This window comes from Sinocyclocheilus rhinocerous, unplaced genomic scaffold (assembly GCF_001515625.1).
Source record: "Sinocyclocheilus rhinocerous isolate Xijiao unplaced genomic scaffold, SAMN03320098_v1.1 scaffold257, whole genome shotgun sequence".
In the NCBI taxonomy this organism is placed as follows: domain Eukaryota; kingdom Metazoa; phylum Chordata; class Actinopteri; order Cypriniformes; family Cyprinidae; genus Sinocyclocheilus; species Sinocyclocheilus rhinocerous.
Genome location: NW_015634026.1, coordinates 1,190,314 through 1,206,354, shown reverse-complemented (window position 1 = coordinate 1,206,354; position 16,041 = coordinate 1,190,314). Strand labels below are relative to the sequence as shown.

At 41.1% G+C, this 16,041-nt stretch overlaps 1 protein-coding gene across 1 annotated transcript in view; it reads left to right on the top strand.

The window, feature by feature from the left end:
- LOC107745189 (roundabout homolog 2-like) overlaps window positions 1-16,041 on the top strand; it is a 198,771-nt gene that overhangs the window by 14,186 nt on the left and 168,544 nt on the right. Inside the window, 1 exon segment of the mRNA XM_016559037.1 lies at window positions 370-696. Coding sequence (XP_016414523.1) covers window positions 370-696 — 327 coding nt within the window.

Here is a 16,041-nt window from a genome sequence, read left to right as displayed (position 1 = left end):
ATTTTAAGGAAGTAAGAAAGATTTTCCCAACTCAAACATTACTTTTTCTAGCTTAAAGGTTCTTTAGAGATTCAAAAGGTTAGATTGTGATTGCCAAGACCAGGGGTGTCCAGTCCTGCTCCTGGAGGGCAACTGTCCTGAAGAGTTTAGCTCCAACCCCAGTTAAACACACTTCAACCTAATCAAGGTTTTCAGGAAGACTAAAAGCTTACAGAAATTTTTGCTGGCATAAAATTGAGCTAAACTCTGTATGACTTTGGCCTAATAGGAGCAGGATTTTACACAGCTGGCTAAGACTAATGTTAATTGGTTCGTTACATAAATGTAAGGTTGGACCTGACAAGTCTTTCTCTTTCTCTGTTTTCCTAGGATCCCGTCTACGGCAGGAAGATTCTCCACCTCGGATCGTAGAACACCCCTCCGATCTGATTGTTTCCAAGGGCGAACCAGCCACCCTAAACTGCAAGGCGGAGGGGCGGCCCACCCCTACCGTAGAGTGGTACAAGGATGGAGAACGAGTTGAAACCGATAAAGATGACCCTCGATCACACCGCATGCTCCTGCCCAGCGGCTCGCTCTTCTTCCTGCGTATCGTACATGGCCGTCGAAGCAAACCTGACGAGGGGGCGTATGTTTGTGTGGCACGCAATTACTTGGGGGAAGCAGTCAGTCGAAACGCCTCACTGGAAGTAGCATGTAAGTATGCGATTTCTTTAATTATTGTCTTGAGTCACAGTAACAATCAGTGTTGGAGAACTTGTTTTTTCCATGAACCCTGTGGACCAGGCTGCACCTTAATGTTCCTAAGCGTTCAATTGCACAATTCTGCTTTTGGAATACCACAACGTTTGCCGCATCAAATTGTGATTTGGTATTGCATCTGACTGATTTTGGAAAAGGCCTGAATTCCCTAGTTCCAAAACAATCAGTAGGAATGATTTTGCAGGCTTCTGACTTTAATTAGCTCTACATATGTTTTAGCAAATCTTAGATATATCAGTCTGTTTCGGTACAATCTGCCAGGCTTGTAGTTTTTCCTTCTGACTGAGAAATGAAAATGATAGGGCATGCCAAGGAAGTGCAAAGCAATAGACTCAGATGAAAGAGCATGCTAGGTGTGGAAGGAGGGTGTAGACACACTACACAGGAAGGCAGAATCTGGGAGGGGGGCTTATTGACAACCTGTAGATGGGTTCTGCTTTGAAGATGGGTCTCTGTTGGGTTGACTTGCATTTTCAGAGAGAGCACATCCTCTGGGATCAAATCCCCAAGCTAATCAGAGACCATTATGAGTGACAGCTAACCTGTCCTCATTTGCTTTTCTACTAGACAACGAGTATGCTATTTTAATCATAGGCCTTTTTGCTAAATCATTGCTGATTAATGGACTGTTGTAGCCAAGAAACTCTTTGCCAGGCAGACCTTGTGCCTATTGTCTTGGGAGTTTGTGATCTTTGTGATCAGTGAATACATTTCAGCATCTGAAGGCATAAAAGCTAGCTACACTAGCTTAGCAGAAATGCCAAAGCAAAAGTCATTAGAGATTAAGGAGTATTGGTCTTATTTCACTGGGTTTGTAGTCTAGACCTGAAGTCTAAGTGAGCCGCTTGAAGTCTGTTTCAACCCCGAGCTGATCAATACTGCGGCCTCTCTTATGCATTGTTATGAAAATAGGAGCGATCCATCATGGAATAAGGATATGATGATAAATATTAAATGAATGGATAACTAAATTGGCTCTGTGTGCTGCCGCCAAGACCCCATGCAGTAATGAGAGTGTGTGTTTGTGTGTTTAGCTGTTGGAAAGGGTAACTCTAGATGAAGGGATTGTGGGAAGGTTTTGAGAGTCAGTAAATTTTGAATGCTGCTGCATTTTCTATTTTTAACCTGTAATTGATGATACAGGACGGTGATTTGGGTTAAAGGAGATGATGTTGGCGTTTAGTTTTTGCAAAGGGTACTTTCGAGCTAGCAATTGCGGGAAGCTTTTCAGTAATATTTTTGAATAAATGTTCTATTTTTAACCTGTAATTGATGATACACAACTGCGTTTCGGGTTATAGGGTATATATAGAAGGGTATAAAGGCAGTTTGTGTGCGTTTTCACTCATGTAGCTGGCAGGGGGTGTGTGTTTTCTCTGATCCTCTCAGCTCTTCCGAGGTGGTGGTGGCGGCCCCCAGGTGCTAACTGTGTGACAGCAGCTTGATCTATCGATCGCACTAAGAGGGGTCTCCTCGCCTAAATAAAAATTCATGAAAAATTGATGAAGTCCCCAATTATTCCTTTTTTTTCTTGTATCTCTCTTTCACTTCCCCCTCTCTGTTCTCGCTAGCTCTCTACGTTTCCAGCATGGTGCTAAGTCAGATGGTTGTCTGAAACCTAATCTAAAAGGGCACTGTTTTGTGAATGAAGGTAACTTGTAAGGAAACAAGACACTTGTTAGGTTTCCAAGACGCTATAACATCGTCTAATTATCCAAAACAATATTCATACATAACCAAGCAAATTTTAAGTAGTCAAATTTTGATTCAAATAAATATCATCAGACACTATTTTTATTCTTTCAACCAGATATTGGTATGCTTCCTACCTCCATATACAGTCTGCAAAGGCAGCATTTTTCAGGTTTAGACACAGTCTGAGTTGACTAAAAGAGTTAAAGTGAGCTGTAGGATGTTTTATGACTTTCAGGTGAGAGGTGAAGGGTCAGAAGTTTAGCGGGACAGCGGATACTAAACCTACAGCAGGAAAGACCAAGAACTATATTTAAACGAGACCCCTCAGCTGTGTTACGTTACACAATTTCCACTCATAAAACTTCTCTTTACTGGTGAGTGATCACAGAAGTGAAGCCAATCTAAACCGATACAGCTCATGTATCGCTCCAAGCAAAATATGTTTCATCTGTCACATCGTAGAAATATTCTGAAGCGGTGCTGTTTTCTCAAGAAGTAAATGTTGATTTTATAGCCAGCTGTGTATATCTGATCTATATGAAATACTCCCAGACTCACATACGTATAAAACGTTCACCTCCAAAACAAACAGCTGGCCTTCAGTGACAAACTGAAAAATGTGGCGAATGTTCCAGACTGTTTTGCGACGTTCGTTTTTGGGGTTCCGACTCTGGTTACATGCCCAGTACTTTTTCATCTTTGTGTCACAAGTCGTCTCCTGTTGCGATATATGGTTCCGTCTCTCTTCCTCCTTCTCGTATGTGGTCAATCCGCACCCCTGCAAGCTGAGTGAATGGCTCTGTTGAAACAGATTGCAGGCAGGCGTTCGCCGTGGACCACTGAAGCCGCCTGATCAGAGAGACCCCAAGCTGGGCTGCAGGAAGCAGAGAGAGGCCTGTGAAAGGAGCTCGCTGCATTATTAATAACGAGGCAGATTGCAAGGAGGTGTCCGCTGAAGCAGGATTATCTCAAACGCTAGTCTTTAACAATTGACCATTAGTAATGCCACAAAGAAGATACACAGATCTTGTTACGGATGTTTGTGTCCTAGAGAGTTTAAAGCAAATCTGCAAAAGGGTTGATTTTGTCCCTATGATGAGCAAGGCACTTATCTGTCTCAACACAATTCTTTGTCTCATGTAAACTTATTTCTGTGGGGTTTAGCGCTTTCACCTCTTAGAATGGTCAATTTCTTCATTTAAAGGTACCGAACATGTCTTTCCACTTTCCTCAACATTAATGAATCCCTTTCCTGTCATTTATATGGTCTTAATTAGAGCAGAAGAATAGAAGAGTGAAAAAGGTGCTGACAGGCCACAGGGAACGATTGGCTGAATCCCAATCTACTTTAGCCTAAAGGCACATACTTCGCTGGTAATGCATACATGCTTGAAATATATTAAGTACATATATGGCTTTTTTTTTGTTAGTATTACAGTGTTTACGTTTCAGAGAAATCAACTTCCTGTGTGAATGGCATTCTTATAATTGTCTCTGCATGTTAAGCTGGGCATCATTTTTTAGCGTTTTGGCTAACAAAGATGTATTTAAGAACTGCTATGGCAGTTTCGGCATCAAATTGTTCATTTATTTTTTCCTAAAACTGAATAAGAATAAGAGCACAAGGGGTTGTGGGAAATATTAACCTACTTAGCATACACTAACAAACTTTGCTAAACTAGATAACACTGTTTACCATTTATTGTGTACATGTACATGTTTGATATACAGTGGGACACACAAATCTTAATTTTACATACTATATAGGAAAGATAGAAAGTGAATTTGGATTGTTATCTTGAAATTAGCTTTATTTGGCTTTATCTTTTTATTATGTCTCTCAGAAAAGGTTTTATATACTATTTACTCTGTCTCTCTATGATGTATATGATGGATACATTTCGGTCTAGGCCGCACCCTGTGGCACTCCTTGCTTCTGGGAAAGATTTTCTGTTCTTTTGTTGCTATTTTTCTTTCTCTGTCTTTATGTCTCTCTCCCACTCTCTCTTTCTGTTTCTCTCTCATGGTCTTTCTCTTCCTGGGATAAACTGGGTCAATGAGCAGGTTCATAAATCATTGTGAAGACTTTGTCAGACTGAGGCAAGACCTGCTTTGAATAAATTTGCCAAAGTGGTGAAATCTTTGGTCGTAGCTTGTGTACGGGCGCTTTGTGACAAGCCACACCTGGGGCGCACAGTCATCCAGGAAGATGTTAATTAGCCCCTGTATCTCTTCTCAGGTGGAGAGGTGTGTGCATTATAAATCCGAGGACAGCAAACTTGTTGAACATGGGGGCATTAATTAAGCGTAGAAGGTGTGAATGTGTGCGTGTTTGTGTCTGCTAATGGTCCGCACTAATAACAATGTGAAAGCGTGCATATACTTTGAATCTTTGCGACAAAAAGTGCTGTTTCATTCACTTGTAACCTTTAAAAAGTATGCAAATGAGGGAAGGGTGAAACAGATGTCATTGCTGGATTGTTAAAAGGCCACCAGCCTGGGATTGGCTGGCGTTTTTGAAAAGGTTCTTTTGATACGCTTCAGCGTGGCACTTCAGCAATTAAGAGTATCGTTTGGTAGCATTTGGAACTGGTAAGATGAAGTAATTAGTGGAAAAATTATGCTTTCTCGTGTTAAGCTTTTCTGGTGCGTCTCAAGCTGTTGGTCTGTGTGTCCGGCATTAGTAAAATCTAATAAAAGAGGATGAAAATAATTGGACACACACAGCTAGTAGGGGTGGGCGGTATGATCAAAATCTTATATCACGTTATGAGAAATTATATATTATGGTAACAATATATACACTACCATTCAAAAGTTTGAGGTCAGTAAGATTTTTCTTAAAGAAAATTAATATTTCTAAATTAAATTGATCAAATGTGACAATATAGACATTTATGATGCTGCAAAAGATTTATATTTCAAATGAATGCTTTTCCTTTGAACTTTCTATTCATCAAAGGATCTTGAAAAAAAGATCATGGTTTAGATAAAAATATTAAGCAGCACAATAACATTGATAATATAAGAAGAAATGCTTATTAAGCAGCATATTAGAATGATTTCTTAAGGATCATTAAGGATTTCTTTTTTTCCTTTTTTTTTTTCCTCGCATGTAAATAACATAAAGCTGCACTTCCCACTAACAGTATAGCAAAATATCCACTGGTTGACACTGTTCTACTGTAGTGTGGTGTATGCCATCATACCACCCATCCCTAACATCTAGACTACAAACGCCCGTCTGGCTTTTAACATCTCATCTGGTGGACAAGTGAGTGTGTGTGAGTGAGTGAATTAATCAAACAAACACACACTCACATGCAGTTGTCCTCATCCGCCTGATTGTAAATGTCAGTGTCTGTCTGGGTCCTCTGACCTGCATTCGAGTTATCCCGGGATCCGGATTCTGCAGGTTCTAGGGGTTGGTGATTAAGTTGAAAGCAGACGGATGTCAGGATGCATTCGCGGCCCACAGGGAATGTTGGTTTCTGATAAGAGGGAGGGAGGGTGAGGTGCCGGCAGAGAGGTTGAAGAAGAACGGATCTCTAGTCTGTGATAAAGGAGAACGAAATAAAATCCCTGATTGAATGTGTCAGCGTTGTATATCTGCAGTGCTGGAGTCAGCGCCCACACCGTAAAGACCAGCCTCCTTATCAGCAGCATGTTACGTTACACACACATACACGCCGGCTGTGGTGAGATGGAGCCATGCAGATTTGGATGCATATCTTATGGTCACATCTTAGTGTGTGTGAGACTAATCGGTCAACTGTGTAGATTATATTAAACGATTCTTCATTTGTATGTATATGTGGAGGAAGCCCTCTGGAAAGGAGATAAATCATTGGTCCCATGGAACCCTAAAAATACACACACATACAGTTTATACACGCACACACTGACCTTTCTCATTCTCTCTTTCTCTCTCTCACTGTCTTTTGTAAGCTCACTCCTGTCCTCTTGTGAGTGATAAAGTTTTTACATTTTTTATGGGATTTTGCTTCAGCTTTTGACAGGATAGAAGATAAATTATGGGGAAAAGAACAAGGGTTGGCAAATGGCCTGAAATGGATTCAAGCTACTGCTTTAGTCAGTGTTATGTTGGAGCTATGTTGGACAGTGTTATGTTGGACCTGCCAGGCCTGATCTCTGACTAGTTTTGAGTTTTAACAAAAGTGAGAAGCACAACTAGTCTGTCGGATGTAAATGTTTATCTGACTTTGTTGGTATGCTTATGTGATTTTTCCAATCCGAAAATAGGTCAAGAATGGTATTTTGGATTTAACCATTTTTTGAAGTTATAATCGTATTTTATTTTTATTATTATTTATATATATATATATATATATATATATATAAGCAGATTTTTTTTCACAGTCCAAGCACTGAGAATGAGTTTCTGTTATCTTATTCTCTCACTAACTATTGCTGTGTTTTTGTACATGCATCTCTGCTAATCTCCCTGTGTGTGTATGTGTGTTACATTGATTCTGTGTGGTCTCTATGACTCTAAACTACTTAAAACTCCATTACATGATTGCCTGCCATCAAAAAGAGCCAGAAGCAATGGTGAATCATTCCAATGGTCATTTAAATCCAATCAAAGTCCAGACTATTGACTGCAATCTGCATTTCCAGACCACAGCAGTCATGTTTGCATCCCTGTACTGTGCCAGGCGTTCACCTACTAGAGGTTCCTCTGCGGTTCCTCGTCAGGTAGAACAAAAACATCTAACCATGTGGTTGATTCCCATGAGAATGATGGATTCTGACAGTCTTCTGCATGGGATTGGATCCGATGACCCGTAAAGACCTGTCAGACCCCTCCATCGTAATTCCTTAGCGTTCGGCTCTCTACGAAGAGCAGATACCCCTCACCCTACGAATGCGCCACCGCTGTCTACCCATAACCCCTGAAGCAAAGCCTCCTGGGACCCCCACCAAGGCCTGTAATCCATCATATGTATGTGTGCGTGTGTGAGTGCATATTCAGCTCCGCCCTTAACTGAGGACAGAGGAAATTGATTCAGCTCTCTGTTGAAGTGAACAATCTGTTATTTTCTCAAAGAAAAAAAGTGCCGTGCTGATGGTGCAAACTCTCGCGCTTGAACACACACACAGTGTACAAACCGCAGTGCCATTTCGGTGGAGTGTCATCATCAGAGAACGCTTCCCATCGCTCTGATGGATGGTGTGTTTTTGAACCTTGCACTCTGGTCACCTACAACACAACTCAATCAAGCTGGCCGCATGAAGGTATCCGTCGTCTCCGAAACTGGAATTTAGATTGTGCCAAATTTAGCACCCTTCTCTCAAACTCCCCTTCTTGTGCAGGACTAATAGTGCGTGTGTTGCTGTTGTGACCGTGTGGTGTTATCGGTGCAGTTATTGAGTTTGACTCTTGTTACTCTGGGAGTGCTGCGGGAGCGCGAGTTCCTACTGCCGCCCCGGACAGCTGCGGAGAGGAGGAGGGAACGGTAACCTAAGCTTCCTGTACCGCAGTGTATGTTGGGGGGATGAAATCCGAGCACCCTCCTGTCCCTTGTCTCCTTCCTGCTGGTGTTTGAAATTGATAGGCGGTGTGGGGTCCTTGACAAGGCTTGGGAGTTTATGAGTGTGATCTAAAGAACAGCTGGAGTTGGCCTCTGGACGCTCAGTCTGCGATGCGGCCCCGGGAGGGTGTCAATGAGAAAATTTGTCAGTGGTGAAGACCTCTGCCCTCGTATTTATTTCTTCATCAGTTGTGTTTTGTGTTAATTGCCTGTTTACTTGCAACTTATATAGCGCAACTGTCGGGTGCCGGAAGAAAAAATACCATTTATTTTCTCCATAGAGGAATTATAAACCTTTAAAGATAGACCTACTGTGAGCTCCAAGGTTGTTAAAGGGTTAGTTCACCCAAAAATGAAAATTAGGCTGCACTTTACTCACCCCCGAGGCATCCTAGGTGTATATAACTTTCTTCTTTCAGACGAATCCAGTCGGAGTTATATTAAAAATTGTCTTTGATCTTTCAAGCTGTTTAATGCCACTCAGCGGGTGTTGCATTGCTTCAGTTCAAAAGAACTTAAATAAAAATCGCCCATCCATAAAAAAAAAGTGTCTCACACGGCTCCGGGGGGTGAACAAAGGCCTTCTGTAGCGAATCGATGTGTTTTTGTAAGAAAAATATCCATATTCAAAACGTAATAATCACTTTAATGTAACTTGCGCCAACAGTTGTACACAGAAGCAGTTCCGGGACCATGACGTATGAGTTCAGCGTTGCGCATGCGCCGGTGAGTCTCGTGAAAACCAACATTTGTTAACAGGAGCAAAGGAAGCAAAGTTTCCTTACTTTAGCAAAGGAAAACCAGTCTCCTCTTGGCTTATATCGAAATCTTCTGACATTCTTTTTTACAAATCCTTGTTTTGTACTTCTAATTCTTGACCGTTGTTTGTTTTGATCTCTCCGCTGTGTTTCCGCGTGCGTCACTTCTGAAAGGCGCATGCGCAAAGCCGACCTCATACGTCATTCCCCCGGAACTGCTTCTGTTTACAACGGTGAACGCAAGCTACATTCAAGTGATTATTACGTTTTGAATATGGGTATTTTTCTTACTAAAACGCATCGATTCACTACAGAAGGCCTTTGTTCACCCCCCGGAGCCATGTGAGACACTTTTTTTTTATGGATGGGCGATTTTTATTTAGTTATTTTGGACTGAAGCAATGCAACACCCGCTGAATGGCATTAAACAGCTTGAAATATCAAAGACAATTTTTAATATAACTCCGACTGGATTCGTCTGAAAGAAGAAAGTCATATACACCTAGGACGGCTCTAGGGTGAGTAAAACACAGCCAAATTTTCATTTTTGGGTGAACTAACCCTTTAACTTGGGGGATGCCTTACCTGGCTGCTGCTCTTCATGTTGGAATATAGCATATGGCTGGACTACTTTAATGGTGCTTTTTTTCTATTGCAGCATTGAACTGAGTAGGTGTGTCCACAGGGAAATCTCCACATCAAATATGTTCTTATTGGCTGTGCATATTGGCACATCTTACAGCAGTTTCATATTCAGTCTGGACAGACAAATTACCTGATGCTGGACTGTGTCTGGTTCTGATCTAGAGTGAATGAGTTCAACAAGCCCAAACTAGCATCTCTGTGTATAATTCCCTGTGGACGCGTGGCAAACACAGGTTTGAGATCATTTGTAAAGTGTAGCCGGTTAAATGGGTCACAGCTCATATTCCTGACAGCTGCTCTAGTATGAGTAAGCGTGAGTCAGTGCACAGCCGCAATTGAGGGCTTCACCTGTGTTATGTCAGCAGCAACACTCCCCCACTGACCCTTCATTCATCACTTCATAACTGACCACAGTATGCTGTGGGTGGAAATCACTAATTACTAGGTTTGCTGTGTTGAGCTGTTTATTCCAGAGCTATACAAAAAAGGTGTCATAATACCTAAAGCATCTGAAGCAGAATGTGGAATTACAAACTAAGATTCCTTGATTTCTTAATACATTTCCCCTTATTTCACAACCTCTTCCAGGTAGCTAAATGATTTCACATTTCTTTCCAAGCGTTTTTTATGAAATCAGGATTTAGGTTCACGAACATTCTTCCTTAAAATGGCATGTAAAGTTCACACTAGTGTACCCTGTAATAAATCACATATAAATTATAATAATCCATGGCATTTCTCTTTCAAAACGTTTTGATTTGTGTAATGTGCCACCTTAACTGGTATATGGTATTGTAGCACACCATTATTCTTGTGCTTTGTTACAAAAACTATTGTTTTGGATCTTTTCTTATAACAGAAGTGAAATAATGAGGTTAAGGTCAAGACTGTAAGAAATACTTTTCTGTCTGCATGTGGTCACAAATACTTTATCAGAGTGTAACAGGGTTAAAAAAATAAAATCAGTAGGGACCCATGACAAATTTTACATATTCTCAGAACACATTTAGAAATAAGTAAATATTGAAAAGGTTAATGTTGTGTAAGCTATCAGGTAGTTTTTATGCTATAACCCAGGCGTTTCCAAACATGCAGCCGAACTGCAAGTTAATATTTAAATAATTTCAAGACATATTTGCATGTTCTGCGTGGTTGTCTGTTGCCGGTTAAGGGGCCTTTGTTCACCCCCCAGAGCCATGTGAGACACTTTTTTTTTTATGGATGGGCGATTTTTATTTAAGTTATTTTGGACTGAAGCAATGCAACACCTGCTGAGTGGCATTAAACGGCTTGAAAGATCAAAGACAATTTTTAATATAACTCCGACTGGAGTCATATACACCTAGGATGCCTCGGGGTGAGTAAAACGCAGCCTAATTTTCATTTTTGGGTGAACTAACCCTTTAAACAATGCTTTTGTTGGAGTCATCAGTGTGTATTGTTTCAGCTAATTTTTTTAATCATTGCATCTCATAGCAAAATTTCTGGTGAAAAGCTACATCACCCATGATTCTGCAAAGAAATTTCCACCAATCAGAAAATTGTGTCAAAAAAGTAGACGGAACTGTTGCAATCTGCTATATATCTAAATGCTTTTTTCCATAGATTTGCTCCAAAAGGCATCTTCAGCCTTTCAGGTCCTCATCCAAGGCTTGTGAACCTGTGAGCAACTTTCTGAAAACTAAAATGATGAATGGGACACCCCATGATCTCATGGACTGTAGCTTCACATTAAGTGCACATTTGGGACACGTCCATATTTTTCAAGGCTTCTTGCACTAAATTTTATCCTGATTTTGTTATTCATAACCAGTTTTGACCTTTTCTCTGATCCTATATGTTTGCTACTGTTTCTTTAAGACATTTTGTATGTAAATGATGTCTGTTTTTATTGGCAAACCTCCCCACATTATAATTCATCCGGGCAGGCCAAGTTGCTGCCTATTGATGTATGTAAATTGTATACATGAGTAGTCGTATATTAATGAGTTAAGTGTCATTATCGTGAGATCTTAATTTTAATGACCTGTTTTGAGCATTATAATTACAATAGCATTACAATACTTAATTTTAATGACCTGTTATGTGCAACTTCAAAGATGGTCTGAATATTGTTTTTACCCACTTGTTATTTTACCAAGATATGCAGATTGTCTCATCATGCATGTGTGAATATTGAGTTTATTTAGACCGTGATCTTCATCTGTTTGGGCTGGTAAAATCGCTCTTACTAGCGAGGCAGCGAGACAAACAGATGGACTGATAGACATGCATACACACACACAGCACTTATAAACTTGAAAACGAGGGGCAGAAGGACACATGGATCTGTTGAGCATGCATACACACACACACACACACACACACACACAGTAGTGTGGCTAAAGGCCAAGTGCATAGAAATCAGAACAGCTCCATTCAAATGCAAAATAGAGTCTTATCTACAGACTGTTCTTCGCTGCTCTCCTGTGCTCTACAACGTTCAGGGCAAAACTATTATTTGGAGGCGTGTGTACGTCTGTGTGTACATACTGGTGCCTATATAAGGTCATGTGTGTGTGTGTTTGGATCTGAAGTGTGCATGAATGTCAATGTGTGAAGGTCCATTGGGGCTTCATTTGGGTCTTTACTCATGGTTTCTCACTGGAGGTTTTCTACAGGATTTTTGAGTAGCAGTTTCTTCGAGGTTATTTAAGGGAGGTTTTCCTCATGCTTTGCTCATTGAAGGTTTTCCTAAAGATTTTTTAATTGGAGGTTTTTCCTCATTTTAGTAGGTCTTTTCTCTTTTCTTTGGAGGTTTTCCTAATGGGTTTCACTGGAGATTTTCCTCATAGTTTCTTACTGGAGGTTTTCCTCATGATTTTATTAGGTCTTTTCTTGTGGATGTTCACTGTAGGTTGTCCACTGTAGGTTGTAGGTTGTTCAACTTCCATGAGATTTTCACTTGGAAAACTTTTAACTGAGCTCTTTCCTCATGGTTTTTTACAAAGCTGTACCTTTATGAGAATAATCAGTCACATTTTTCATAGCTTTAACCTGATCAGGGTATCCAATATTCAGCCGTTAGCGCCTAGAGTGGCCAGTTACGAGGCGGGACCCACATTTCATCTGTTATGTCCTACAGTAAAGCACCTGGCAGTCCACGTTCTAAGATGAAAGCTGGTAAATTGTCCAGATCAATCACTTTAATTTGTCTGCCACATTGCTATCAAGGGTTAAATGCATTTATTTAATGCTCAGTTGTGGCATTTGTTTTTGTTGAGATCAGCACAGTTTCATCCTGGTGTGGTGTGTGTGTGAGAGGATGTCTTTGGATGGTTTAATATCAGATTACTGACCTGCACAGGAAATGAAAGCAGATGACAGTGAGTGATCACCTTGTGAGTGCATTTTGTGTGTGTGTGTGTGTGTGATTGACAAGCTGATGCATTTGACTCCCTCGATCTTTAAGAAACATTAATAGTCTCCTGCTCCCGGGTCCATATATCTAGTGCGTGTGGGTAAGGAGAGGATGAATTATGCATTTCTAGCAGACTATGAAAAATTAACACATTCAGATTCTCATCTACATAAATCTTCATTGTATTTAGACACTAGCTGCATGTTTACATAGTGAATACAGGCCTGGATATTTAGAATGTTATATATTCCTGCTGACGTCTAAATATGCAGGTGACCTAAATGAGATTCAGGCAAAACATAACCCCCACAGTGCACTAAGTGAGAGTAGTCGAATTGCTCCATATGTGCCAGGCTGATGCATTAATTGCACACTTTAAAACTCTTTCTTTTTTCCTTGCCATTTTATTTTGAGTTCCTATCAGATTTTTTTCTACCAAGAGAACATTTTGATTTGGCTCTTTATAACAGAACAAGCACCGCAGGGAAGCATGCTGCACATTAGTGCTCCGTTAGTACTAGTAATTGCACACACATAGTCACTGTAATTCAACTGGAGATTCACATGTGCCAACATATAGAATCTGTAATTTCAGCAGCGACATATGCACAAAGAGCACATTTGGACCCTATAATTCTGCATATAGATGTGAGGTTAGTTGGAGACAATCACCCAGATGTATTCAAACTGTAATTTAGCTTTAGACTCTATGCAAAGCAAATCGCAAACGTTATGCAAAATGAAATCTGCAGCATGTCGCATTCTGTGATTCAAAACCCAGCAGGTGGATAAAGTGTCAGTTCTTAAAGTCCACTTTAGTGCTGTACATCACATTGAACGGCCCTGTAGTATTTGGACTCTCTCAACCGGACAAGAGAAATAAGAACAGTCCGATAATGATTTCCTGTAGCCGAGCCTTTAATCCCAAACACAATGCTTATCTCTGCAGTGTAAAGCATGTGTTGTGTGGTAAGCCGGGTTTCAGATTGGCCCCTCTCTGAATAGACAGTCATTGAGGAGTTGTGGAAAGGCCGGTGTGGTGGTGTGATAGCAGGAGCTTCTCAAACCAGTAGCAGATAGGAGGTCATCTGCTGGAAATGACCTCCGATGGGCCATTGATTGACCTGGTATTGAACCTTGGCTAATAGACTAGAGGGACAGTGCAGGTCTGGTTGTGGGTGATACAGTGGAATTCAGGTTTTGTAAACCTCAAGCAGCTTTCGTGTTAGGAAATCGGTTGATACTAGGGAAGCTCTGATCAATTTTGGCCAAAACAGATAGCAGATCGATTTGTTTTTTGTTTTTTGTTTTGTTTTGTTTTGTTTTTTTGTGTTTTGTTTTGTTTAGTTTTTTTGTGTTTTGTGTTTTGTTTTGTGTTCGGTTTGTTTTTGTTATATGTTTGAATTTGGCAGATGCTTTGTCCAAACTAACTTGTGCTGCATTTAAGTTAAGCATTTTGTCAGTTTTACCCATGGCCTTTTCTGATAAATAACTGAAAAATGACTGCTTATATATATATAATGTATTTTTTCATTCATGCAATTTTACGTGCCGATGTTGATGAAAATCTTGCATAGTACTTGCAACTCCTAAGTCATGGGTTCAAATTCCAGGGAGTGAATGAACTGATAAAATGTATATCTTGAGTGCAATGTACTGTAAGTCACTTTGACTAAAATCATTTTCCCCATACATAAATGTATTGGTCAATATTTCAATATCCCTAGAAGTATTTGACAATCTGTTCTAATCACCAAAACCCTCCTCTTGCTTTTTCTCATCCTGTACACCCTCCTTTTCTGTCATCCCTCCCTTCGCCGCCTCCTCCTCTGATTGCCGTGTGTCTAACGGTCCACAGATGATAACCATTCCTCCTCAATCTTTGAACCCGACCCCTCCCCCTAAAGGCGCACACAAATCAGATATGGGGGCCTCGGCAGGCAGCTAATGAAATTAGCCCCACGTTGCCCATACGCTTTAATAAGTCACTCGATTAAGGATGTGATGGTGGGGGATGTTGAATGGATACAGTGAATCTCCAGCTCGCCCGACGGTGCCAACCCGGGTGTTGATTATCATAAATATTCCCAGTCCACACACCTCAGGCAAAATCCACACTCCGACATCCCCCTTTTTCCTCTCAACACTCCTCTTTCCAGGATCAGACGCCTCTTTCAGAGGCCCGGCAGGCAGTTAGGAGGAAACGCGAAGAGGGGGCGGTGCCAGCATTGTGCTGTCATTAACTTTCTTTGACTGGCAGCCATCAAGCTGGCTGAGCCCCGCCCCCTGCTGTGCTGCAGTCTCCACCTCCCTTCCCTCCATCATTCTCTCCTGTCATCGCTCCATCCCAAAGTGGCAGCGATTCTTTGGGTCTCAGCTGCTAGGAGAGATGATACTCCAACCACCCGCTGCTTGGGTGAATCTTCTTGGATCAGGGAAGTGGAGCCGGCCAGCCCGGAGTGACAGACGTTGGCCCGGTGCGGAACCTGATCCCCCACTGCCTCTCCGCAGAAACCTCACGCTGGGCAGAAAGTGCCGGATAAGTGTAAGCAATCTGCAAATAACTCAACATCGCAGGCGGACTGCTGAGTCCAAAGTATTTGATTATCATGAACCTGCTCTATCCATAATTCCTCCATTTGTTATCTACTAGAACTTTCTAATTTCAATTTAATGTTTGAATTGAATATGCAGTGTGTCATTTCTGCACCACTAGCAGCGTTAAATGAAATTGGAAAAATAATTACTCTCAAACACGCACCTGTTTTTCATTATTTGGACAAACAGATAGTCCTGCCCTAAACTTCTATTTCAGGTCACTCTAACAAAGTAAATCAATAGCATTACAGTGTTTACACACTTAAGAAACATTAAGGATCATTATCCCTATACAATAAGCTGGTATATTGAGGATTGACAGGTGAGGGCACGAATCAGAATGAGGCTCAGAGGCGTGATTTCATTGCAGGCATCCATTCAGTTGAGAGTAATCTGTCAGGTTGGATAAGTGAGGTCTGATGTTTCTGAACCTGACAGCGGTGGTGCCTGTTTCCAGCCGACTGTTCCCAGGTCCTGAGCGGTGCCATGAACAGGAAATGGAGTTAGAGCAAGAGAGACACCTATGTGTTTCCTTTGTAGTCTATACAAGTGCATTGAAAATGTGTCTTCATCAATGTTTTTGTCTTGTTCTCCAGTAAAAATATCTAAACATCCTTAATGCCAGATA